The 27,652-nt window shown below is 41.2% G+C and overlaps 1 protein-coding gene across 6 annotated transcripts; it reads left to right on the forward strand.

Annotated features, from left to right (window-relative positions):
- The first annotated feature begins 34 nt into the window (after window positions 1–34).
- Window positions 35–27,652, forward strand: GOSR1 (golgi SNAP receptor complex member 1). Of its 6 annotated transcripts, none has more exons than XM_069033134.1 (9): window positions 35–112; window positions 463–577; window positions 2,197–2,284; window positions 2,483–2,590; window positions 3,678–3,769; window positions 3,928–4,002; window positions 18,089–18,118; window positions 23,766–23,848; window positions 25,096–27,652. In XM_069033134.1, exons 1-9 carry the CDS (start codon window positions 82–84, stop codon window positions 25,218–25,220), a joined length of 747 nt encoding a protein of 248 aa, XP_068889235.1. In that variant the 5' UTR covers window positions 35–81; the 3' UTR covers window positions 25,221–27,652. The 6 variants fall into 6 exon arrangements, with proteins under 6 accessions (XP_068889235.1, XP_068889236.1, XP_068889237.1 ...); XM_069033135.1 differs by having other exon boundaries at window positions 463–571; XM_069033137.1 differs by lacking the exons at window positions 35–112; window positions 463–577 and adding an exon at window positions 631–1,036.

The following is a 27,652-nucleotide window of genomic DNA, read 5'->3' on the forward strand; positions in this document are numbered from 1 at the left end:
GGAGGCCCGCCCGTCCCGGCCTGCCCCGCTCCCCGCGGCCGCTCCGCCCCGCCCGGCCCGCGCTGACGTTGGACAACAAAGATGGCGGCGGGGAGCAGCAACTACTGGGAAGGCGAGTGGGGCGGGGGGCGGCGGGCGCGGGGTCCCCCCGGGGCACGGCCCGGGCACGGCAGGGCGGGACCGCCGCTGGGGCTCCTCTGCTCTCGCCCGAGGGGCCGGCGGGCGCGGGCGGTGCCGGCCCGTCAGCCATGAGGCGCCGGTGCCTGCTGAACCCCGCGGCGGGGCGGCCCCGCCGGACCCTCCCGGGGCTGCGGGTGTCCAGCCGCGCCCTCCTGTGGGTGTGGGGCGCTCCCCCAGCCGTGAGGGTCACCCCTCCCTGTGGGTTTGTCTTCCTGTGAGAACGGGACCCCCGGAGGCGCGGGGTCCCCGTGCGGGTCCGTGACTGTCCCCCGCCCCGTGCAGATCTCAGGAAGCAGGCGAGGCAGCTGGAGAACGAGCTGGACCTGAAGCTGGTCTCCTTCAGCAAACTCTGCACCAGCTACAGCAGCACCCGAGACGGAAGGCGCGACAGGTATAGGTACTAGCCCGTTTCTTTTATGTTTTAAACGCTGCCTGTGGCAGTTGGTGCGGTTTTATCGTTTGCTGAATGCTGGTCCCACCTGTGGCTCTCAACGCTTGGCTTCTTGGGAAGCTCCTTTCAGCTGCTGATGTTGCTCTTGATGTGATGTTGGTGTGTGAGTCACGGAGGGCTGTGGGTGACAGGTCACTGGGGAAAGCTGGATTTAAACTTCATTCTGTGTGGGGTCAGTGAGCTTTTTGATGCTCGTTACATTGGCTTAATTCCCAGTTTTTCTTGTATTAAACTAACAGGAGGTTTTCAGGTACTTGGTATTAGGGGAATTTAGCGTTACAGCTCCCAGGTGGGCTGGTGTGCTATTTGTAATCCAGTTTTAAGGGAACTGGAGCACTGAGCAGCTGTGCAGGGAACAAGCCCTCTTCAAAACGAGTGGCTCTTTCTTCCTGTCTTTCTCCTGAGGTGAGTAATAATCACTGAACCATAGAATGGTTTGGGTTGGAAGGGACCTTAAAGATCATCTCGTTCCAATCCCTCTGCCATGGACAGGGATGATGTTAATGAGGATAATGAGAGCTGCACATATGTTTTTAGATGTGTGTATATATACATGGTCTGTGTGTATATACATGGGTAGTTTCTGTTTGCTTTGGTCACATTTATGTTTGACTGAAGAATTAATGTGGTAAAACTCTTCAAGTCTATCTTGTGAGCCAGAGGTGAGCTCTTCCCTGCAGTTCCACAGCAGGAATTACCAACCTCTTTGTCCATTTGCAACCTTTTCTTTGCTTGTTAACTGTGTCAGTTGTGAGTGTTGCTGCTGTAGGTATGTGTGTTGATATTTTTCTTTTTTATTTAATTTAATGACTGAATTTTGAACCCCTCCCTCAGTTTCTAGTTCTGGAAGCCTGAGAGCACCTCAGCAGAACTTGAATCAGAGCTCTAGTTTCACTTTTGTGTCTGCCTCTGTGCTGCTACTTGCCATTTAATCAAATTGTTTTCGTTATTTTTGCTGTCCTGTGCCAAACTTACTTCTCTTACTCAACTTAAGGCAGATTACCAGAGCCATGAGTAGTCTCTGAGGGCTGTTAGCTGCCACAGTTTTGCAGGCTGGTCTGAGATGTGACTTTTCCTTGTGGTTTCAGTTTATCTTTAATAGCAAATAGGGAAGGTGTGTGAAACTAATTGTGGTAAATGGTGTGGTTTGTGTTGCTCTGTGGGACACTGATTGCTTAATAGGCATGGGGGTTGTCCTAACAGGGTATTACTGAGGTGTAATTATGTTGCTGGAGTAACATGCTAACAGTGCAGTGCTGCCTCCTGCCAGTAAATAAATAAATCAAGCTTAGAAGTTGGGGGGAGGAGGACACTGGTACCAGACATGTGTGTGGTGGCAGGCATTTCTTCCAAGGAGAAGGTTGTGATAGGTGATACTATGTCATCCATTTAGATAAGAGTTAAAGGCACACAGAGTAAGAAAATGTAATTTTTCAGAGCTTATTTCATCTCTAGCAAACCTGGGTATAGTGGAGCTTTCCAACCCCTGTCATTGGTGCTTCCTTATTTCTGGCATTCATGAAATGATGCAACTTTTCAGTGACTGCTCCTCTTCTTCTCCTTAGCTCTGACACAACTCCTCTACTAAATGGATCAAGCCAGGACAGAATGTTTGAGACCATGGCTGTGGAGATTGAGCAACTTCTGGGAAGGGTAACTCGAGTTACTTTGGGTTTATTTCAGCATTTAGGCAATGTCACAGTCCGGGTTGCTGTGATGGATATTAGGAAATCCGAGTGTGGGTGTTAGACAAGGTGTGCATGTCTAGCTGGCTCCTTTAGCTTGTGCATTGTCATTTTCTTGCAAGAAGAAGCCATTTCACGTTTTCTGGGGTGTTTTTCCTTGCTGTAGCTGACTGGGATAAATGACAAGATGGCAGAGTACACCAACAGTGCGGGCGTGCCGTCGCTGAACGCGGCGCTGATGCACACGCTGCAGCGCCACAGGGACATCCTGCAGGTAACAAACGGGCCTCCCCCCTGCCTTTATGTTCTTTTCTTTGGTTAAAATAATTATTATTATCTATGCTGATATCACAGCTTGCTGGAGTGTCTCACCAGGAGGTGTGACTGCCACCGATTCCATCTTGCTTTCCTTCTCTCCAGGCGCCCGCTGAACTCTGAGTTGTGCTTTTTTATGTTATATTGGTGACTAGAATTTAGCTAAGAAAGAACAGGAAAGGGTGCTGCCTTATGTGGGTGGGTTCTATATAGCAAGAGGGGAAAGGGCTATAATGAATTACCTTGTCTGTGTGGTTTGTCATGTAACAGCGTGCAAGGGAACATCACACTTCAGAAAACATGATTGTAAAACCTTCTAAGCTTCTCAGGGGAGATGAAGGAAATGTGATGGTTAAAGCTACTAGTCAGTGCTATAAATTAACCATGTTTCAGACTGGTGATGTTTTCATGTCACAGTACTGTTAAAATGCATATTTTATTTGGCTGATCATGTACAGTCTGATTTCTGATTGGTATCTGTGCAATCAATATGCAGTGTGAAAAGCAATAGCATTTGTATGAATGGTTACAATGGTTTTGGTGCATGCCAGCTGCCAATTGAATTGAGTTTTGAGAAATACCAGCTGCCTGAAATGGTTTAAAATTTAAAATTGCAACTTAAAAGTCATCTTCGCTGTTCAGAAAAGACTTTATTTTAATCTGGTGTAACAACAGAATAAACTCAAGAACATCTTCACCACACCAAAGAAGTAGGTTTTATTAGGGCTTCTGATGGGAAATTCCAACACAAACTAATTCATCAGAAAGGTGAGGATATCTGAAGCTGGAAGAAAGAAGTACAGTGGATTTCCCTCCACAGCTGTAGCTGCACCCATCAAATTTAGCAACTGCCCTAAGAGCAGTGAATTTTAAGAATATTTTGCATTAACTTCCAGCATTTTTGCTGTTAAATTCATAAGCTGGTCTTGCACTTCGTATTAGAGAGCAGTTGACCATTTTAAAGGTGGCTGCATCTCCTGTGAGTGTATTACGTTGTTCAGTTAACCTCTGTACCCTAATTTTGGGATGCCTGTTTATTATTACAGGATTACACACATGAATTCCACAAAACCAAAGCAAACTTCTTGGCAATACGAGAAAGGGAGAATCTGTTGGGATCAGTACGGAAAGATATCGAGTAAGTTGTGTTTGCCCCAGCAAAGGTGTGGGACTGTCCTCAGAGGGAGAAAGTGGAGAGAATGCTTGGCATAGCTCAGGTGTCTGTGCTCTGAATAAAGCAAAAGAAGTTCCTTGAATTCACAATTCTCATTAAGGTTCTGTTCTGTTGGATTTTAGATCATATAAAAGCGGGTCTGGCGTGAACAACAGAAGAACAGAACTGTTCCTGAAGGAGCACGAACACCTTCGGAAGTAGGTGTTGTTTCCTATTTACTTGTGTTGGAGGTGCCTGACTTTTCTGGGAGGTGAAACATTCTGGATTTCATACAGCTGGATAAACATTTATGGCTTGTGCTGAGCACAAGCTGTGTGGGGTAGATAATAGTCATGGTGGTGTCAATGATTTGGGCTTTAGGATCTTGTCAGTGACAGTTCTGTGTTGTCTTCAGGGGCTTTTGCAAGTCACTTGTGACTCAGACCTCCTCCTCTTCCAAGGGAGTAGATAGATGCCTTTCACACTGACTGGGATAAAGTTTAAGAAATGAAACAGAAACTCCCATGATTTGGCTGGGTTTCCCTCTCCTTTTTTGTTTAGCCAGTCAGACAAAGAAAAATCTTTTTTCCTTTTATCTCTACTGAATGTGGACAAAAGGTGATGGAAGAGATTAATTCCAAAATTACCTATGCAGTTAAATATTGACAAGTTGACTCTAGTTTACCAGATAACAAGCAAAATAGAAAGCACCTTGTTCTTATTCCTGTTGCAGAGAGGGTATTAAGTTCTGAGTAGCTGCTTTGTGTGCCCTTGTTCTGCAAAAACAGCGCAGGTGAGAGCAAAGATCTGAAGGGTTTGTGGTTTTTAGAGAGTCAGGAGGCAGCTCTGATCTTCCTGCCTCTCTCTGTGCCTGTAGTTGTGCTAAACCTCAGGCTCACACGAGAGGGCAGGCTTGCATTTAAAAAAACAAGCAAATAAAAAATTACCTGTGGCTTTCTTATATTTAAACTTTTACCCAGAACTGCACAAAAAGCTTTTACAGGACATTAAAACTTCTTTTTTTTTTCAATTGTGGCTTACCACTGCTTCATCCTCAGTTTTCTTTAATATCTTACAATTTAGAAATTAGCTGATTTAAAGCTTTAATTATGACTGCTGTTAAGCATAATCTTGAAATAAAATGGTCAAATATTTCTGGAATTGTAAAATACCCTTCTAAGAAACTGATATTACCCTGAGTGCATTATTTTGAAAAGTTTGCAGAAATTAAGAGTGGAAAACTTACAGCATTTTGTAAACATTATCTGGCAGATGTCTTCAGAATTTGAGCCTAACCTTTACTAAGGCATTGATTATTTGGTCTTCTAAATATGCTAAAGCCTGCAGTATGTTTATAGGATTAAAATGCATGAAAAATAAAGGTAAGGCAGTTTTAGAAATAGTTTAAAACCATCTGAGTGATTATTTGAAACTGTTAAGACTTGAAATAAATCCACCACAACACTGAGGAAAAGAAAACCAGAAATAAGTGTGAGTTGGGGATCTTTAGTAAACAGGGCCAAAACCAATCATAGACTACTCTGCAAGGTGGAGATAACTGTAAGGACTGTGAAGAAATCCAGTGTAAAAGGAGAAGACAACATTGGCAAGAAATCAAAGCTTGCAAAACTCTTCAATTGAGGATCAGTAAGCTCAGAAGAAGATACTGGCAAAGGAAATTATTAGAGAGTTTCAACATTTTTGTCTTCAGAGAAAGCAGTTAATGAGCTGTTCATGCCAAAAAGCCGTAAAAGCTAAGAAAAGGTCCCAAGAAATCACCAGGAGCTGGCAAATTACACCAAACATGCTCCTAGGATAAACTGACAAGCTTTGTGTGAGTCATGATGCTGAATATTTGTTGTGCAATAAATCCTGGTGCCAGACTAATTGACAGAAGTAGATGATGAATATATTTACACAAAGACATGGGAGTGAAAATCCAAATGTTTTCAGTGGAATGAAATCTATGAAGAGAGCTTGAAAAACAGGCACAGGAACATAAAGTTTACAATGTATTATTACATTCTACAAAGCAGTGTAATAACACCACAGGAATTATGTATTCATACCTGATATTGGAGCATTCACTTGCTCTTGACCCTGCTTAATTTCTGATATTAAGTACTCTGACCTATTACATATTTATTGCATGATCTGATAACAGAATGTGTGAACTGCTGCCCCACTGCAGAGTGCCAGGCTCTTCTGTCAGCCTTTTCCTTTATGCACAACCACGTGAGACAGGATAAACACAACCTGGGGTTTTCTCTGGGCTGTTTCCCTTGAATGCCCTTCAAAAAACTGCAGGGTTGGATTGTTTGTGGGGTATCTCTCTGGGGAGGAAGAGGAGAGACAGGAAGCTCCTCTGCTTTTTTGCCTAAATCTACCTCTTTCATTTTTGTGTCACATTGTGAACACCACAGAGAAGATCCTCTTAATGTTATATATGTAGGTAATCCTAAAAGAGGAGAGGAAATGAAAAATCTGTGAGTACAAGATGCTGATGAATAAAAGGTTCCAACACACATTAGGCACGCAGAGAATGACGAAAAGCGCTGTGCAAACCCTGGCTATGCCTGCCTTTCCATTAAGCCATGAGGATCCTGGATCCATTTGGCCTCTCTTTCCCAGGGTGGGGCTGGCTGCTGGGTCAGTGCTGCTGGCAGGAGCAGGGATTTCCACCTTGGGATCCCGATGGAGCCAGGGCAGCCTTTGGGCAGGGGGCACAGGGGGCCCCGCGCCGCCGCACCCCACACTGGGGAGGGTGAGACAAAACACGTCGTGTTCTTCTACCTTTGAAAGCTTCACTGCTGCTCAGTCCATTTTATAAATCAGCTCATTGTTGGGAAAGGAGATTTGTCTAGAAGTTCTGCTGGCTGTGGATAGAAGTTTCCAAGTCACTCAGTTTCCTGTTGAAGTTCTACTCAGGGAATTCAAGAACAGCTTTGCCAACTGCTGGAGAGATAAACAGTGACACCTAATTTTTTTAAAGAAAATATTAACCCCTGTTAATTAAAATAAGGTTGGCAGGTTGATCTTGTTGATTACTGATGGCCTGTTAATATTTTTACCTAATACCTCAGATTTTTTGGCATGTCAGATGCAGATAGAAACACCAAATCTAGCGTGGTCATGTTTGCTGTTCATTTTTGAAATCTTGTTTTCTTGGGTCTGTGCCATTCCCTAAAGGTATTTCATCTTCTCTGTGTGCTTTTGGCCAGGGGTCCAGACAAGTCATCCTTTCTCTTCTAATGCTGTTTTCCATCTAAAGAAAACAATTTTGATGAATAGATCTAGCCTAGCATTTTAAAAACTGCTCAGAAAAGTGCTGCCTCAGAGGAAACGATTCTGTCAACTTAGAGTCTGCCCTGAGAAATTCTGCTGTTATTGATGAGTTATAGTCTAAGTCAGCAAAGAAGGAGCTAATGTGCTTGATTAAATTTGCAATATTGTGTGTGCATGTGAGTGAAAATTTCCCTTGTGTTGTAGGTGAGTGATACCAGGTGATACTGATGAGTTTGTGTAAAAATTGGTGAAGTCTTCAGAAGTTTAGATTGCAATTAAAGATCTTATTACTTACGATGAATTCCTTGTAAAACTAGGTGAAAACACACCAATTCTGTCATTGTGATTATTACTTTATTACTCAGTTCCAGCACTCAAAAATTAGTCATTTTTCCCTTTCTAAAAGAAGTGGCTGGTGGTGAAGCAGGTGCCTGTGTGGTGCAGATATCATTAGCTGTGTTTTTAATTGTCAGGTGACTGCATGTTTCTGCTGAGTGTTGCTATGCAGCCTGTGAATCTATCCAGTAAAAATTTTAAAAAAAAAGGTCCTCTTAGTTGAAGTCTCCTGTGTGAGTGATGCAGGTAGATGAGATGAACCTGCTGCAAGTGTTCAGACACCCCTGTGTGTCTTAAAGTCTTCCAAACTGGCACAGAGAGGGTCAGGGTGCCAGAGTAGGTGGGTAAGAAACTTTTTTGGAAGGAGGAAAAGGAGGAGAGAGCAAACAAATCAGAGGGACGTGTGCTGCAGGGGAAAGAGAAAAGAGGAATCAGAGAAGTGAGCAAAAGAAATAATGGGAACCTGCAGCAGTTGTGTAATGGTGCTAATTAATAATACATACCTGAGATGATGAGGAAAAACTAATGTTTGTGCAGTACTTCACGTATGTGAAGTACTCTGGAGTACTAAATACTTTCATTATGGCATTTTGTTATCAGCAGAACTATTTCAGATTTCCTGCTGTTGTTTGGGCAGAAAGGGGCACATTCAGTCGAGAATAATTGCCAGGAAAACTGCTTCCAAACTTTGTTGGTGATATGGGGAAGATCTTAACGGAGGGAGTGACTTACGGACTGTTTTTCCTCTAAATTTTGTCTTTCCTTACAAATTTTCACTTCAGCACTGATTTGCAGAGAGAAATCAGCTCAGCAAGATGCAGAGACGCCTTGCAGGGTTTTTGATTACAGGTGACTTGATCTTTTGGGAAAAAGCTGCCAGTTTTCTACCTTAATAGAACTTCTTTTTTCTTTTGTTGTCTCTGTTCTCTGTTCTGCATGCCCTGATTTCCACTCACTGTGCTGTTGCTGCTCAGGTTCCTGTGGATTTCAGTGGAACTTCAGTGTTGGATTAAGACCAGAGAACTGTTGTTGCCTCCCTTCCCATCACCTCCAGTTGCAGGGGAGGACCCACAGATGCCTGGGCAGGAACTGCTCCAGCTGACACACAATTCACCACTACATCTTCTTCATCTTCTCTTGGAAACAGAGGATGCAGGAAAAAACAGCTAATTCACCAATTCCTTTTTCCATCCCAAGGTGGCTGGGGAAGCAGCAGGGAGGGAGGAATGTGATGAGCCTCTTCCCTGGGTGCCTGCTGCCTGCCTGCTCTGCAGCCTCAGAACTGCTGAGCTCCACTTTAGTCAGGCCCAGTAAGGGCTTTTTTTTTTTTTTTTTTTTAATTACCAAACTTACCTCTTAATTAAACTTATTTTTTGTTCATGTCAGAGCAGAATGTGGCGTTCTTGTGGTTCCATTCTCTTAATTTGAGTGCAGATTTTAACTGAAGCAGCACTTGGGAATGAATAATCTTCTTTGCTCTGTAGCAGTTATGAAAAAACCCCAAACAGCTCTGCCCTGGGAGGACAGAGGAGCCCTCCATGGCCCTGGTTTGGAGGGTTTGCACTGGATCTGGTGCTCTTTGGGTGCTGACCTTCTGTGCAGTGCTGGTGAAGGGCTGCAGCACTTTGCCCATTGAAGTGGAAGTTACAGTGCGAGGAGGGATTGGGGAATCTGGGTCTCTCTGCTGGCCATTAATTGCAAGAGCTCTGGCAATGGTGTGCCACTGTTTTCCCAAACACCACTGGCTTGTTTTCTTTGCTTCTGGAATAAGGAAGTTTGAGAAATGCTGCATTAAAAGTGTGTGCCAGTGCCAGGATGGCTGTGGTAATCACCTTACTGCCTTACCACTGAGCAGCTCAGACTTCTGGGGCAGGGCTGTGTGCTCTGTCTGAGCAGCAGCACAAAGAAAATGGTTTTCAAAGAAGGGATTTGAGCAAAGGAGGATTGTTGGTGTTGCAAAGGCTCACTTAAGGATGCACAACAGCTTCTCCTGTAATCCTGTTTCAATATACAATTCTAGTCTGTCTTTCTGCTCTGTCTCCTATTGCTGCAGAGTTTTTTTGATTGCATCAGTGATTCTTTCCTTTAGCCTTATCTCTGCCTGGGGTTGCCAAGGCTGCTGGCAGAACCTCTGTCTCCTGAAGACTCGTGGCAGAGGGATGCAAGGCCACTCTGGAAGTGGCTGGATCAGCTTCCCCTGTAGCAGTCCCAGACTGAATATGACACTTGGGCACATCATATACTCAACTGCAGCACCAGGCTGAGAATAATTTGCTGTTTTCTTATTTTAATAGTAAATACTGTTCAGAGAGGGAGACAGCTCCTGTCCTCTGGAAAAGGAGAAGCTTCACTGTGTATAATTATATGACTGTATGAGCAAGTTATTGAAGTAGTTTAATGAGAATTTGGGGAGGTTCAAAGCTTCCAGGCAATGAGGGAAGATGCTCTCTTGGGTATTATTATTTTTATTTATAAATAACTTAATAAAAGATCATGAAAATCAGCCAAGCAATTCAGGATTTAAGAGGTTTTTTCCTCTAAAAATAGCTTGAGTTTCATTGAGGTAAAATCAACTATTTCTTTTAATCTTCCTGTTTAGGACTTAAAAAAACCCTACCCCAAACCACTAAACCAAAGATTCTATGTTTCAATGTTTATTTGCATGCTTTGCTGATAGTTGGATTGCTTTAACAATACTGTAATCAATAATTTCCCTGACACCGATGACTGTTGTGACATTTTTATACCTCAATATGTCTAAAGTGATGGGGACACCAAATGAAAAAAAAACATCAAACCCACCACAGACAGCACAAAACTTAATTTGGGAATTTCCTTTGTAACTTCCAGTACAAAACTGAATTATCTGGGTGACAAAGGATGCAGCCACACATTGAGCATTAAGAGCTTCAAGCTCATTGTTTGCTTTTCACCTTTATGAAAAGTGAAGGTTTATGGATGGAATTCCATGTACCCCAGGGAAAGTGGCTATGGAAACTCTTGTAGGTCTTTATGAATGTCTGCAGAAGCTAAAGAGCAAACCCTCACAGAGTGAAAGATTACCTGAATGTATCATGGAAAAAAAGTGGTTGGGACAAAAACTCTGCTCTGGTTCTCGATTCTGGGCTTCCCCTTAGAAACAGCACTTTGTTCTTATTGGGGAACGGGAAGGATATAAAGCCACACTTCAAACTTCAGGGCTCTGTGGTTTCTTCTGAAGTTTCTTGCTCCTTTCAGAAATAAACAAGTCGGTGATGCATGTTTTATTTGTTTTTAGCTTTCCTTTCAACACTGTTTCTTAACTAGGACAGCTTCCCCCTTCCAAGGTCTGTATTGAAATTAGGGCTTTCATGAGTGCTGAAATCCATCCTGCATGGGTTGGTTTTGAAAAGCAGGTGCAGCTTTTCAGCAGATCAACAATTGTGGAGTTTTATAGAATTCCTTTTGTGCAATCTGAGGATCACTTTTATTATTCTAATGCAGCATGTTGTTTTTTTGTCAGTGTGGCTGTGCACTTCATTATTCTTTAGGGCCAGAAGTGCTTGCTCATTATTTGCTATTGGATCCTCCAGTAAAAACAAGTTGTTGAACTCAATTTGATGTGCATGGGTATGTTAAATAGTGATTATTTCCATTTTCTCATATACAGAGTGTATCTCTGGAAAGTTACCACACTACTGCATAAATGTCATTCTTGAGTTTTATTTAATTTCTGCCTCTCCTAATGCATCAGAATTAGGTTCTCCTCATTCTTGGCTGCTGAATGGTTGCTGTGCAGATATCTTCATGTTCTATCAAATCCACGATCCTAAGCAGAACTGGATCCAAATTCCCCTTAAAGCATCCTTGTTTTAGCCTAATAATAGAGTTCTGTTTAGAACTTCTCAAGGACCTTAGTTCTGTTGTGATTTGAAAGATGCAGAGTGTTTTCCTCTCACTTGAGAGACTTGTTTACATCAAGTGTAGTTGCACTTCTGGAAGAATGCATCTTGTTCAGTCTCAGATAAAAAGCCCTAAGAATGCTGGGAAATTGGGTCAGAAGAAAAATGCTGAGATCTTTACCCATTAATGAATTGCATCCTGAATTTGGCTTGTGGGTGGTTTAAATGTAGTGTGCACTTTACATTTTGAACCACAAGTGTTTGTTATGTTGCAGAGTTAACTATGGAGCTTTAAGAATAATTTTCTGAGACTTAATTAACAGGCAGGTAGAGAGTTGTAAATCAGGTACCTCAGCCAAATCCTTGATGAAAGCCACAGAGCTTCTCCCAAAAAACCCTCAAAACCACAGCAGGTGGTTAGTAAGGGTTAGGGAGTTAGGGAGCAGAACACGTGTCTGTCAGTGTGGGTTTTAGGTTTTCATACTACATTAAAAGTGGGGTTGTCATCCTAGGGATACTTCTCACTTCATTTCTGTGTTAGCTCGACTGGAAATTAAAAAGATATTAATTATGAAGTTGTTTATGTGATGGGGCTCTTCTAGAAAACATTCCCCCTTGTGTTCTCCTGGTTACTTAGGAGTGTGTGAGTAGTGAAATAGTTCTTTAGCTTTGCCAAGCTGTAGTCAAAAAACACTGAGCTAGAAAAGTGATACAATCTATTTTGTTACAGCACAGATTACAAACAGCTTGTGTTTGTTGTAAGCTGAGCATCTCACGTCTGTGTGCGCCCAACAAATCAGCCGTGACAGGTTATCCTGGGAGAGCTCCATTTTAGGTCAGTGTCAGATATCAGAGCCTTGTGCTGCTTGGTTTTGAGGGTTTTTCCCTTTAGGTAAAGGTCCCACCTAAATTCCACGTTTTAAACCAGCAGGAATAAGGCAGGCAGCCGTGCCACTGACTGCTGGCAGTGCGTGCAGATGTAAAATTTGAGGAAATGCCGATAGAGTCCATTAGGAAGTTACTGGAATTGTTCTGACAGTTGTGGTTGCTGATAATGACTTACAGTAAGGCCTGCCTTCCTCAGTTCATTTCACTTCGTTCCTATGGGTGAGATGGAGCAATTATATGGGAGGGTCAATCTCTCCAGGAACTTTCCCAAGCATTAATCGAGGCCTCATTATGTGGTGCCATCCTGGCACTGGGTTTGTGCTCAACCAGCTGCTGCACTTCATGTAGACAGTAGGAGCTGTTTTCATTTTTTAAGTTTTTACCTTCGTTCTTTGGGTAAACTGAACACTGCAGCTTATTGAGAAGGCTCTTATTCCCTTATAGATTTGCTTTAAAGGAAGAACTATTGCTGCTGCTCACCCTCTTGGGGCTCTCAGGCACTTTCCCAGTCGTCTGCATGCCAAAGAGCTTTCTTGGCCAGCTCCTCTTCCACTCTGTTGATAATTCCCAGACAACTCTGTGCAGTTCAGTGGAGGTGCAGGCTATACCCTTTGGAAATCCAGGAGAAACAGCTGTTGGTGTTCTCAGACCTGTGAAGGTGGATCCCTCTTCTCAGAGATCTCCCTGCAAAGGGAGAAAATCCCTTGGTACTTGTTTGTCTCCTTTAAACTGTTCTTTAAACTGAGTTAGAACTACTAATCTTTTTATGGGTTATGTTGCACATGTAGTTGTGTTTACAGGTGTTGGCTGCAAACAAAGTGCTTTTCTTAGTGTATCTAAAATCCAAGTTGCTGGAATTGATGAGCTGTTGAGGTATTTACTTAGTGATGTAGCTAGAGGTCGAATTTATAGCTGAGTTTTGTTCCAGGATTGCAGTTGGAGGGAGTAGGTTTCACCAGATTATTTTACTGGAAATCCTTTGGCAGATTCTTCCCTACAGTGAAAGGGATGCCTTCTGTGTATTTTCTTTTCCTCATGTACGGTTTCTTTCCATCTGGAAAGAAATTCAGCACCAGACAATGTTGGTTTACTCTTGCCTAGAGCAATGGATTCTGTTCCACTGCCTTTCATTCTAGATTTAACAAATTGCTTGCGTTGATTAAAAGCAACATGATATTGTGCTTTTTTCTTTTCCAATTTTGCAACTATTCCTCATTCTTACTGAAAGTGATTTCTGAGCATCAGACTCTCCTATACAGTAATCTGCAGAAATAAGCTTAGTTAGGTGTTCAGAGTTTGTAGGTGTGATGATGTTGAGCAAATTTATACATTGATGAATGCTCATGTTTGTGCTGGGTTTTGTGTTTGATTGGTGCCTTCTGCAACAGACAGTGTGACAAAATTGCATTTCCTTGGCATCCAGATTTGTGCTTGAATTAACACTCAAAGAAAACCCACAAAAGAGAGCAGCAGTTTGGGTCAGCATTTGAACCTTTCTTTGCTTTCAGAGTGGTTTCTGTGGGGAAACTGTTCATCCCTGAAAATGCCTATTCTGCCTCATGTCTTTGTTTTTGGCCAGCCAGCTTTTCTCATGCTGGAAGTGGAAGATGTGTGCTTCATAGTCAAATATATTGGTCTTAGTCAATGAATAGACTTCTACACCAGTTTTTGTCTTTTTTAGCCACTTTGGAACTAAATTGAATCAAACTTGGGGCAAGCCTTATAAAATCTGGAATATGTTGTTATCACAGGGCAAAAAAAAATAGTGTTCTGCTTTAAATTCTTCTACTTAAGTTTTTAAAGAGCTTAATGATCTTATGAATTTTTAATATGATAAGGAATGTTGATGGCAAGCAGAAAAATGAGTTGGAGCTGCATTTTTTTGTGCACAGTGGTTTTTTCATTATTATTCTGTTATTACAATGATGGAAATAACTGAGTGTGTAAGTCAGATTTGCCTCATCATAACCTGTATATTTGTATTAGAGTATGTTTTGCAGGATTTGCATTCCTGGAAGCTCCACACTGAGCTTCAATCACCACATTGGTGATCCAGGACTGTGAAAATATGAAAGATTTATTGGAGGCAGTTTGAGAGAGCAGAGACTTAGTGATTTATCTTGCAGTTAGAGAAAGAACAAAGTAAAAATTATTATTTCTGTAGTTATTCTTTACGAAAGGAAGAAAATATATCAGGTGCTATATTAGTTTATTCTTCAGGGCTTTCCCTATTCCTTTTAAATTATTCTAGGTGATAATATTGCCCTTAATTTCATCTGAAGGCTTTAAAGCCTGTGAGATGAGTTGTGTGCAGATGAGTTTTACTGTTCTGCCTTGTTCCTCTGATGAGTGCTTGGTTTGGGTATCAGCAGCAAAATCTGTGGATACAGGAGAAACCCAGTCCTCAGCTAAGTATTCATCTCTATTAATGAATTTTGTTTAAGTACAGACACAGAGATTTACCTTAAATACAACATAAAACACTTTCTTTTAGTTGTAAAAGCCTTATGTGATGGGCAAGACTCTTTTCTATCTTAGAGGCATATTTCACTTAATTTCTCCTTCAGATTAATTTACCTGTCTGCATATTTAAAAGACAAGCTGTGGCATCTTCTGCAGACAGCAGTTGCACGGGGGCCTGGTTATTTCATATGCATGGCTGCTGCTGCTGTTGGGTTTGTGCCATTCCTTGCAGGAGGTGATTGCCTCAGCATCTTCCAGCCTTTCTTTCCTGTAGTATTTTTAAATGGCTTTGTCTGTCTGGACAGGTGAAAATGCAGAGCTTATTGAAACAGATGGCAAGTCAGATTAATAATGCCCAGAACCATCTTTTGCTTGGATGTTCATGAGGAAATGTCCACTGGATCTGTTGTCTTTGCTTGGACAGCAGAAGAACAAAGTCGATAGATTTTGATTTAAGAGCCTCTTTTTGTAGTGTTCTGAATGTGTAAGTTAAGCACAATTGCCTCGTTCAATGTTACTTTTTTATTCTGGCAAACGATTGAAACGAACATTATTTTTAATTGTGAGAACAGCTTCTATTTGTGGAGACCAGGTTATTAATAGTCAGAGATCTGCAAACTTCCCTTGCGTCTCTGGGCCCTGTTGTACTTTGTGTTCTTGATCTTCCTTAAATCTGACTTATTTTTATGATTGTGAGCTGTAAAATGAATGAAACAGATGCTTCTGTTTGGGTGTCACTGTGAGTGAACTTTACAATCTGTATTTGCCAAGCAATCCAAATCTGCACATCAGAATTGCTGAAATGTTCCTGCTCACGCCGACTGCCTTTATCAGAATGTCAGGGAATGAAAGTCACGGGCCTTTCCTGTGGAGTTTGTTCACCTTGCAAGGAGAGATGAGTTTGGAAATCCTCTCAAGAGCTGATTCTTCTTGGGGTGGGAAGAACACACTGGAAGTTGTGTTAATAAATCTGTGCTTCCTTTAGTCTGCCCTTACCTACACATCTTCATTCTGAAGAAAATTCCCCTGCATCTCATCCTTTTAAATATTTGGGGTGACTCCACATAAGTTGAGAAACATCGATGCCTTGTGTTGGCATTTGCAGCTCATGCCTGTGTGTGTTGGTGCTCAGAACTGGTTATTACTGGTTTATATATTTTTATTACCTTCTGTCATCATTGTACAGGTGGCCACATCTCCAGAGTTTATTTTTGTGTGTGTATAAACATACATTCACATATAAAAATAATGCAGTGTAATGTAATCTGAAGATTTTAAATAACTTTTCGTGTTTATGACTAAGTAATAAAACTGTCCAACTGCAGCTTTCTCTAACATAAAAAGCAGTGAGTGTCTCTGCTGCAAACTGGCAAGCCTAATTTTGGTGCTCTAAAAGCCTTGGAGGACATCCTAGTTCATTTGAGGTCTGTAAAAGTGTTCAGCTTCTCTGTCATCTTCAGTTCATCAACATAAAAATTCTATAATTTCATCAGTTAAATGGACAAAGAGCTGGTAATGATTTTTTTAAGGTAGGTTTTTCAATAGGGCTGTTCCAGTAATGCTTTCTTCCACAGATTTTTTTGAACTGTAACCTGTTTCCAGCAGAGTTTTAATACTTTTTCATTGATAAAAATTTTTTTAAAAAATTGAACCTTTTCTAAAATGATTCATTCCTGTGCACTGCTCTTGCTTTTCAGGCTGTTTTCTAATGGTTTTGCAGTTTATTCTTATTATGCCCTGCCCACATAACACACTTGTCTGTTAGAGACTATCTATGAAAGGCACTTTCTCAGCTGGATTGTGTATCTTGGAGACTCAGTGATTACAGAAATCTTCAGTGCATTGCTTTTCTGTTCTGCCTGCCTTGGGGACATTGGGAGATGCTGTGAGACTGCTCACATCATTCAGTGTACACAGCTAGGGTGTTTTCCTCCTCTGTGCCAGTGTAATAAACACCACACAGTGAATAAAACTGGTTTTATTTGCTTAAACCAAGGTGCTCACAGCTGATGTGAATCTTGAAGAGCGTATCTCTGCTGCCCCAGTTGAGTCCCTGGCAGCTTAAAATTGAGCATAATATTTTTAGTGCTCTGTTCTGTGTCTATATTTCAAGCCAGGAAATAGCAACCTTCATGTTTTCACTCCTCTTCACAGACAAATAAAGTCATTCTGGTTGCCTCTCCCCCTCCCCGAGCAGGTTACGCACGCGTGCGCTCGCTGCCCAGCGCGCTCCTCCCGCTGGAGGTGTGGGGGGATCTCCAGAATTCCTGTGGGAAGAAGAAAAGTTCCAAATCAGGCAACTCTGAGTCAGAGGCAGAGCTGTGCTGCGCCAGGGGCTGGTGGTACCTTCCCTTCCCAAGTGGCAAAACACTTGGAATGAGGAGGGTGGAAGATGGAGATGGCCGTGCCCTTTTGGTGGAAGCAATAAATTCTGATTTAATACTGGAAGCAGTAGCCAGTACAACATAAAACTACTCTTCTGTCAGGTTGATTTCCTCCTCAAACTGCAAACTCCATTTTTTTGCAGTTACTCTCCAAGAATTTGTATGAATCTGTGGGGGTGACCAGAGCAGTTGTCGGGATGCAGCCGCACTATGGGAAGTGGGAATGCTGAAGTGACCTGTTCCATGTCAGGGTTACGTTGGAGATATTGATTGCTGTAACAAGAGATGTTTTCCTGGCATTTCACAGCTGGCTGCAAAGCAGTGATTAAAACCCTGTGTGAAAGTTGAGTACAGAAAAGGAGAAGTAGCTGCAGTATTGTGAGGATCTTGTTACTCCCCTTAATGGTGCGTGTCTGGTTTTTAAATGAAATGTCCTCTCTGGTGCTGTGCTTTAGGCTGCCCTTTTCCCAGGGATGCTGCACAGAAACTGGATCGATGTGTGGCAGGGAGGGCAGGGGGCACATGTCAGCCAGGGCTTTTTCTGACACGTGGTGTGTGTTGTGTTCTCTTAAGTTCAGTTCTCATCCAGCTGGTGTTGCCACAGAAGGAATTTGCCAGCATAAACCATGGTTTGGGGAGCTAACCCTGAGCGTGGTTCTGAGGTGGACCCAAGTCTCAGCTTTTTAATCATTAATGACTTTTTTGAAGGGGTGGGCAGGATTAAAAAGCAGTAAAATTAGGTACTCCTTTCTCCAATACTCCTTTCCAAACAGTCCTCCATAAATCACAGTGCCAATTCCCCTTTTCTGTCTTCTCAGTGCTTTATGTGTTCTCCTGAGCAGCTGCTACACTTAGGAAATGCTGTTCCAGAGGATACTCCAGTGCATCTTCTCCAAAGTCTATATAAACCAAACCTATGGAGTAGCAAAATGTGACAACATCCAGAAATAAAACATTCTAAGGGCAAATTTATTAATATGATGATGGGGATCATTGATTAGTGATCTAAAGTAGTACTTAGTGCTTGTTACTGTTTTTAACTTGGTTTTTTTTCTTTTGGCTTTCAGCTCAGATCGACTGATAGAAGAAACAATAAGGTAGGAATGAATGTAAAAATTTTCATTATTTTCCACACAATCAGCCTTTCCATTAAATTGTGTCTAAATATATCAGTCACTATATTTATACAATAACTGTATTGTTTCCAGCTCCTTGGCAGTATTACTGTGAATTGCTGGTGGGTTTGATTTGGTTTTTTTTCTATTCAATATTGACATAAAATGTTGTTTAAATATTATATTCACCCTAGCTTAAAAAATTTGGGTTTCTGTTCAAAGGTGAATCACCTTTGGAGCAGAGTGAATCTCAGGCTGAGCTGTTGAGGGCTATTCCAGTAGTCAAGATGTTTCTTCTCACAGTGACACTCATCTAAAACCTGATTTTCTATAATCTTTCAATGTATTCAGAATATTCAGCACCCAGTGTGCAGCTGATATAGCTAAGGGCTTTTACCACAACTGCTTGAGAGGTTATTGCTGTTGTATATTTATTTATCTTTTGGGGTTTTTATATTGTTTGAATACTTGAGTGGTACCTTCTCTTACTAATTTAGACATTTTAGAACCGCAGCATCATAAATTACTTTTATTATCTGTGCCCTTCCCAAGCCAACCTTTTGCAAACCGGTAACTCAAATTATAATAATGCCTGATTTAATGGTTTTAAATTTTAGGTTATTGCTTTAAAACAAAACTAAAACAAAACTAAAACAAAAAGGAAGAAAGAAAGCAAGATATGCTTTCAGACAATGCATGAAGGGTAATTAGAGTTGCAGCAAGGCTGTGTCCATTAATGCTGACTGGCTTAAGTACACACAAGTGGGCTCAGGATAATTAACATGGAGCAAGAATGTGTTAAACCACATCAATGTGCAGTGATGAACCAGAAGTGGTCAGTGCAATAATACCTGGAAATGTGGCTACACTTTCACCACAGCCTCGCAGAAGTATTTGTCAGACAGCCCAGGGGTTCTAGTCCTTTCCTCACTGAAGACCTCTCCTTATTGCCCACATACTTGTAGCCCAATTTTTCCATCTCAAAAATGCTCAGTGTTTGGTAAATTTCTTCTTGGCTGCCACTCCAAGTAAGCAGAGCATTAAACAGCATATGGTGATTTATTACTCTTAATATCCTGCAAAATTACTTGTAATTACTTGTAATTATGTCATTGGCCTGCCTTCTTGATTCTGTGTCATCAGAGGAGCTCAGAGCTCTCAACCTTGCACCATTTGTTATCTGTAGTAAATTCTTGCTTGAGTTGTTGCCGAAAATGTTCTACAGTTTTTTGGTACAAAAAGGGCTGGTTTAGTAACTACATGGAGTAGGAAATGTAATTCCATTTATATCTGAGTCAAATTCTGCCTCCGTTGAAACCAGGATGAATTTTTTCTTGAACTCTTTTTTCTTGTGGTCCCCAGTAATGGTGAGTGTTTGGGTGTGACGTTGATTGATGGTAAATCCTGCTGCCTTCAAAGTGAATTTACCAGATGGAAGTTTACCCAGCTGATCAATTGCTTTATCTATTGTAACCCAAATGAAAGAGGGAATTGTGCAGGAGAAGCTGTTTGAGGACAGATTCCTTGAGATGTAATTAGCTTATTCTGGCTACTGCTCTGTCTTTCAGGTTTACATCTGCTGCAGTTCATTACTCATTTTTTAATTAAGCAAGTCAGGAAATCACGCTTTATTTCCTTCACACTTCACACTTTTATTTCCTTAGGGGTTGTTACTTTGTAGTGATTCTAAACACTGGAAAACATATTTTTGTGCATGCAGAGGCTTTTGTTAATGAGCTACAGCCACTAATTATGACCCCCTTGCTCTGATTTTCTGTCAGGAAGGGAACTGAGGAGTCTGACTCTTCCTCTGCGGGGTCCTCCACGGAGCAAACATCCGTGCCAGGGAATAAATGGGCACCTAAGCTGAAATGATTAAGTAACTAAAGCAGTGAGCAGGGCTGTCACTCCAGATGTGTCATTATTACTAAACTTTTAATCAATTTTTAAATGAATTACGTGCCATGGGCTCTTACTGCAGCATATTTCTCTCCAGAAGCGAGTGGGATGTGATACTTTGTACTGCAGTTCTTTTGGAACAGCGTTCACTTCTCTTGGCCAGATTTAAATATAAGCAGAGATTTTGCTTAATATGTTTGGAGTTCTCAGGTTTTCATTTTCAAACATTATCACTTCTCCAAAATAGCAAACCATTTATTTCTTGTTTTCCAACAACGTGTGTTTTTATGTTGGCTCAGTTGGAATATTTTTTATAGTTTTGCCTGTACAGTGTGACAAGTTTCTTAGGATTTTATTGTAGCTCTGTTTCTGAGGCCTGATCTGTCAGTGTTTGTGTATTGACAGATTGGACTGAAGCCAGACCAAAGCCATAGATTTAATTTTTAAAAAAATCATCTCCTTATGTATTTGGGCTATTTCTTTAGGTAGCAATTAGGATTTAATAAAAGGGAAAAACTCAGCTGCATTGAATGTTGACTTTTCAGAATGGAAAGGCATGAGCTACATTTTGAGAATTCTCTCATTTCACAACACCCTGCCAGAGTGTCCAGGCAAAATCACTTGCAGTTCTGGGGAAATGTTTCTTCTGTTTTCATCCTAAGCTTCATCAAAAGAAACAATACTCTTTAAAGTAATTTGCAGGGTTCTGTGTGTAGGTATGCATTGGTACACGCACATATGTGTATATTTAGAGATACAAATATAGAAGTGTATCTCCAAACAAAGAGTGAGTGATGTAATCAGAATTTTTACCAATTTAAACCTAGAGCTTTCATTTCTATGCACAGTCACAGAGTCCATTCCCTTAATCATAGACCTTGTCATGAATTTCAATGAGCAAGTATGATTCATGGCATGCAAAATGAAGCAGAAGTTCCACTAATACGTGAATTATTTGATTTTTAATAAAACAACTTCTTTCTTTAGAGTTTTGTTTTAGTTCTCCAGCAGTGTAGATTTGACTGATGTGTCTCAATGAGTGAAGCCAGGAGCTGATTTTTTGGTACATTTCCCTCAGTGACACTGGATGGATGTGGCTGCAGTGTGGGGTGAAATAACAACAGCTTAAACATTCATTTCAGTCAAAACTCTTTGCTTCCAAGTCAGGCAGCATTCAAAAGTGTATCTCTGCTGTTAGACTTGTCCAACTGGGATAATGCCTGGAAGTATTTATTACCCTGGGGTTTTTATGCCAGTGAAAACAGCAAACTAAGTACAAATAGCAGTTAGGTTTGCTTTGGAGGGAAATTTGGCCGCTCCCATACCCACGGCACTGCTGAACACTCAAGGGCAAACTTGGAATGTGGGAGAAATTTTGAGGGAAATACAGCTCCAAGCACAGGAATTTGAGATATTCCTGCTGATCTGGGGAAGAAATAGGTGGGTGTTTTATGGCTGTGACCTTGGGCTTAGCTAGGAGAGATCTCTCCAGTAGTGCAGCAATGCTGAGCGTTGTACTTGAGCAGGGCTTTAATATTAAATATAGAGAGCAGGCCAGATACCATCTGGTTTTAGAAACTTGGTTTACACCCAGCTCTGGTAGTTCCAGCCAGTGCAGCACTGAGCATGGTTCCTGCTGGTTTCCAAGTGAAATGTTAAATCGGGGTCATCTCGATTCCAGGAAGAAACATTTCATCTTTTTCTCATAAACGTCACTCACGAGTTCCAGGACATCAGAACCAGGTCGTGGGGATGTGGGGAGGTTGTGGTGGGGAGTGACTAAATGGGGCCAATATTGTGAATGGGAAGAATGTGATTAATTTTTTAAAATATGCATTTGTCAGTGAGGCAATGGCAACAGCAAGTCAATGAACATATGTCAGGGATGGGAATGAAACCAAAACCATCTGATGAAGGATATGAGGAAGCTGCAGTGCTCAAGATACAAGATCAAGTGCTGGACTGGTCCCCAGGAACTCTGTTTTCTGCTGCTTCTTAAATTTAATAATCTCCTTTACAGATCTAAAGGCTTAGATAAACCAGCTCAAGGTTTGAATAATCAAATTATACATGAACAACATTGCTTTTTGCTTGAATTTTGATTTGTTAATAGTAGCTGGAATCCAGTTAAACTCTTGTTCATGAATATCACAATTACATTTCATTACTAGACCATATCATATTAAAAATGGTAATTAACCCAGTTTTTTTCCTTCAGAGCTCTCCAGTAAAACCCAGCCCTTTGAGCTAAATTCTTGAAAATACTGGATAAAAGAAATGAAGGTGGTTTCAATCTCTTAACCCTTTACATCCTGCCTTTTTATATGAAATGGGCAGTCTCACTCCCCAGATGTTAAAGCAGGAACCTTGTGTTCTGTGAATAATTATTTCTAGAGGCATTTTGGAGGTGGCTCAGGAGCACTTTATATATTGGCACTCATCTTGTGTTTTCACTTCTGTAAGTGAATGGATGTTTTAATGAGTCATTGGATGCATCTTATAGAAGTATGGGGCTTAATTCAGGAGTGCTCTGAGAGACACTCTATTAAAACCTCATCTGGACATAAGTCAGTGTGGGGGAGGGAGATTGGAATCTGCAGTTACTGAACCTTTCTGTGTGCAGATAGGAAATAATTTTTTTTTTCCTAACTTGATTATTAGTAATTCAAAATTCCCTGAGTTCTCTTCTTAACAGCAAACTTGTAGTGGTTTTGTGAGTTTGTTGCCTTTTACTTTAGAAGACTAAAATACCTGTATTGAAAAATTGTATGTTTGTATCAGTTAAAAGCAGCATTTCACATTATCCTATCTCTGAAATGACAGCTTTAGTTTCCTTTTCTTGTATTTATCTGTTGTATGGTTCCACTTAACTTTTACTCCTCCAGAACATTTCCCCTCCATATTTAAGGCTCACAAACTCATCCAAGAACTTGTTTTAATCATTGTTATTCCTGTAGATGAAGTCAACAGCAGTAGAGGTGACTTTTCTGAGTTATTATGCAGCCTTGTTGTATTTATGTCCTGCTTTATGTGTTTTTGAAACACGTGCCAGCAAGGAGAGCAGCATTTGCCATACTTTTCTTTCTCAGGCACTGTGTCTTCAGAGCCCAAACTTGTCAACTGAGCAATTCTTTATAATCTTCATTTAATATCTTGTTTTCAAGAGCAGAGTTGCTTTTTTTCTGACCTCCAAAACATACTAAATTTGAAGTGGGAAATTCTGTTTTATGTTCGCCTGTATTGTATTCTTTATATTTGTATTAAAAAATACAGCTTGGACATGCATTAGTCCAAAGAAACAAAGAAAATGAAAACTTATATACCGTGGGGGATATTCTTAATTAGGACCAGATCTCAGAAACTGATTTTATCTGTGCTGTGATGGAAGCATCATTTGGGATGAAACAAACTTCTAAATTTAAAGCTTAAGCCACGAGAGCATAATTGTTATGTTGCTTATAGGGTGATACCAGTTTTCATTGGGGCTGGAGGAGCAAAGTCAAACCCTGCCTGTTTCAAGAAATCTCAGCGTTTCCCGCTGCTAACAGCTTACATAAAACTGAAATCATTTAACTGCGAAGGATAGAGATTAATGGAAAAATTGTGGTTTCATTCATGTTGCTTCACCCCATTCATTGTCCTCTGAAGAAGCGTTGCCTGCTTGTTCTCCTCTTGTGTGAGCTGTGGATTATTCTTAGCACCAACAACTTGATCCTTTTTCTTTCCCCAGCATTGCCATGGCAACGAAAGAAAATATGACTTCGCAGAGAGGGATGTTGAAGTCAATACATAGCAAGATGAATACCTTGGCAAGTATCCTTTTTCCTAAAAATTGGTGCTGCTGGTGCAGAAGAAGAGTTGTGGTACAATTTTTCACTCTCTCATTTGGGAGATCAGCAGTGTCAGTGGCTGTAGAACCTGTCCTGTCATCAGTGACAAACAGGCCAGGTTTTTATCAGTCTCACCTGATAACCTGACTGAAGCATCTTAATGGGAAATGTGGGGAATAAGTTGGTTTTGGTCAAATCTGGGCACTGCATAAAAATGAACGGAATTTAATTTTCAGGTAGAGATCTGCAACAGCATTTTATGGCCTTCCCTGCTGTATGTTTTTGTAGAGTATAATTTCATTTCAGGTCCTGCTTTTTGTTCTCAAAAAAGCTGAAGCTTGGTGTTCATCAGTGCTTGCTGTGGTTTACAGCTAAGAGTAGTCAGGGCCTGAGTGTCCTCTTGTTTGTCACGCTCTTGTAGATGTTAATTAAGATTTTGGCTAGTTGGTTGCTGTGCATTTTCTGTCTCAGGGCTAAAGATTGTGCCACGTTGTCAAGTCAGGCAGGTTTGTGGTTTTCCCACTTATTCCTTCCCTTCTGTCAATGGACAAAGTCAGCACTGTTTGGTCAGACACGTGACATCTGGAAAGATGCAACTTGGTAACCCAGAAATTTCATTACAGTTCTTAGCAATTGGCAAGAACAACCAAAAAAATTCAATAAACTTTGGCCTTGAAAAGATTCCTGATTCCAAACACATAAAGCTCTGAAGCTGATGGTCTTTTGGCAGTTGTATTTTGTACATTAAAAGATAGATTTACACCGTCATGATTTTACAGAGCTTGCACAGTGTGTGGGTCATGCAACCTGCAGGATTTTCTCACTCAAATGCCTTTGGTTGGCATTTTCCTTCACCTGGAACAGGATCCCACTGAAGAAATTCCACAGATATTTTATGTAACCGCCCCATTTTTATTTTTTTTTCATTCTCATTTAAACACAGTTAGTAAAAGTAACTAAGCCTCACATACTGGAGATTAAAATGCTGGTAATTGGGGTGATCAGGTGGTGAATTCTGTGTAAATGTGAGCTCTGGGCTGTTCCCTTTTCTCTGCTGGTCTGTAATCAGTGAAGTGCAGTTGTAATCCTGCTCCCTATCCATCAGGTTTTACTGCTCCTGCCTTCCCCAGCTTGGGAGTAGTTGCAGTGTTGGCATTTCCCCATCCAGGCTTTGGGGCTGCTTAGTGAATTCCTGTTTGCTGCTATGACCTTGACTCAGACCCCTCCAAGACCGTTTTCCAGCAGTGAACAGCCTGATCCAAAGGATCAACCTCCGGAAACGACGGGATTCCCTCATTCTGGGCGGCGTGATTGGCGTCTGCACCATCCTCCTGCTGCTCTACGCTTTCCATTGATGGATGTTCCCCCCCCTGGACTCTGCTAAAACTCATCACCACCTTCCCTCCTCCCAGCCAAGGAAAAGTGAGTGGGGGAAGCGTCAGACTTCCACAGCCTGCTCGTGGCTGGGGCTGTCAGCATGATGTCTGGAGCTTCTGATGGTAGACTGTGGCACTGGGCTTGGGCTGAAGCTGCAGGGTTTCTCCTCCCCTGCCGTTCACCTTCCTTTGGGTTAAATTTGGTGGGATTTGTTTGTCTTTAATTCCCTTTCTCACTGCAAGGTAAGTGCCCGTGGGATGCTTAACCAGAACTGGGGGAACAGTTCCAGTGCTCAGCAGTGCTGGGGAGTGGGAAAGGATTAAGTTTGGCTTTGGTGGAAGCTCAGTAGGAAGGCTTTTCCCTCTAATCCCAGCCCAGTACTGAATTTCACCCTGAGAGATGAATATTGCAGCTTTAAGCCTTCAGGTTGCTTTACTACTAAATACATGTTCTGTAATTCTTTTTAACTCCTGGTTGAGATTCTAGTTATTTCTGCATAATTCGTGCTGTGAAAACCGTGCTTCACACAAAGTCCTCAAAGTTAACAAAAAAAAAAAAGGGGGGGGGTTTTCTGTTCACTTTTTGCACAGAATATGAATAAAGTACCCTCGGAGGGAGATCATAAGATTTCTTGTGGCTTTAAAGGGACTGACAAAAGTCCCCCTGTGTAAAAAGAGAGCACGGTGTCCCAGCAGCTGTTTACTCAAGTGTTCAGTCATCTGAAAAGTGACCAAACATAAGTTCACCTAAAGGAATCTTTTGGGTGCAAATACTTTGATTTTGGCTGGTATCATAAAGATCTTTATAAAGACATGATAAGCAGTTTACAAAGTCTATACTGTAGTTTAGGTAAAGTTATTCTGATAGTGCAGTAAGAAGGATATGATCTAAACTGTCCATTAGAAATGAAAATGATGATGGTTATAGCTGAGGCAAAGGTGTCTGTGAGCAAAGGTTTTGGACATAACTCCTCCTAGCAAAGAGCTGAATGTATGAATAGTGAAACAAGTATTATTTACCATTATCTGGGGGGAAAAAACACCTTTTTTTTTGGTCCAGACAGGCAAAAAGAACACTGTTATGTTTGTCTCTAAATAAAGCTGACATCTGCAGTGGCTTTGATACTGCATCTTCCCAGATTACGGATTTTCTGCTCTTTCAACAGCACTTTTCCATCTGTCATATCATAACCCAATAAATTCAAGCCTTGGCACTGAAATACCTTTCTAAGAACTTGATTAACTCTTTTCACAATCCACTTACAGTGCTCCTAACAGATTCCATGTATTCCATCACCCACAAAGATCACACAGTCCCCAGGTTCTCCTCTGGAACAGAGTCCAGGGGGATGGGCACAATTTTTTACTTCATTTTATAGTGTCTGTGAGTTGGAGGGAGTAGAGACTTGTGCCTGTGTAGTGTGCAAACCCACACTGTTACACCCAAAATGTCTGGATTTAAAGGCTTCTTTGCAGACTTAATAACCCTGTGTTAAAAAGTCGACAAAGGCTTCTAATCAGCCATCCTGCCATTGGGATTTGGAAGCATTTGGAATTAATACATGTAAAACTGTGGGGCTTGTATTTTAAATAAAGGGTGATTATTTGGTTGATTTGGGAACGTTCCCATTTGGAGATGAAGTGTTTATTAAGGGGGCTTATGAAAAAGCTTGATGGATAAAGGAGGGTTATTAATGGATCTGTGTGTTGGGAGATCAAACTTCTTCTCCCTGTTGCCTTTTCTTTGATTCCTCCTCCACCCTAAGGGACCCTGATCAGCACTTGTGCATCTGTTTAGGATTTGTAGGATTTGGTTGCTCTATAGTTGGCAATATAAGATCTACAGTACCAGAAATAAATTCATTTATTTAATCTTATAACAAGTCTTTTTATTGGACTTAACTGATTATTTGGTGCATATATTTAATCTTATTGTGAAAAAGCTGCTATGGAAAATATGTAGATTATAATAAATATGTAAACATAACTGATTTTTCATGTTATGAAAATGTTATGGAGGAACTGATCTATTTTAGTATAAAATAATGGAAATATGCTGAATTATCTCTGATAAAGCTTTACTGGAAACGGTTTCAGTGTTGGCAGCCCCTCCATGGTTTTTGTTTGTGCTGGTTTTGAGTCAGTTTTGTGTTGAAAAATACAGTTAATAATCTTTGTAGTTTTCCCTTCATCATCATTTGGCAGGGTGAGTGTTGTGCTGTGCTCCCTGGAGGGGTGTGTTTGCATCTGGCCCAGGGAAAGGCTTCCAAAATCAGGAGAATTGGCCTCATAACTCATCTCCAACAACCTGGAGCTGTGGTCAGAACAATGGACTGGAAAATGAACACAATGGATTGTAGTATTCCTCCTCAAATCCCAAAATACAGGTTTGTGTGTCTCCTGTTGCTAAA

This window comes from Aphelocoma coerulescens, chromosome 19 (genome assembly GCF_041296385.1).
Source record: "Aphelocoma coerulescens isolate FSJ_1873_10779 chromosome 19, UR_Acoe_1.0, whole genome shotgun sequence".
Taxonomy (NCBI): domain Eukaryota; kingdom Metazoa; phylum Chordata; class Aves; order Passeriformes; family Corvidae; genus Aphelocoma; species Aphelocoma coerulescens.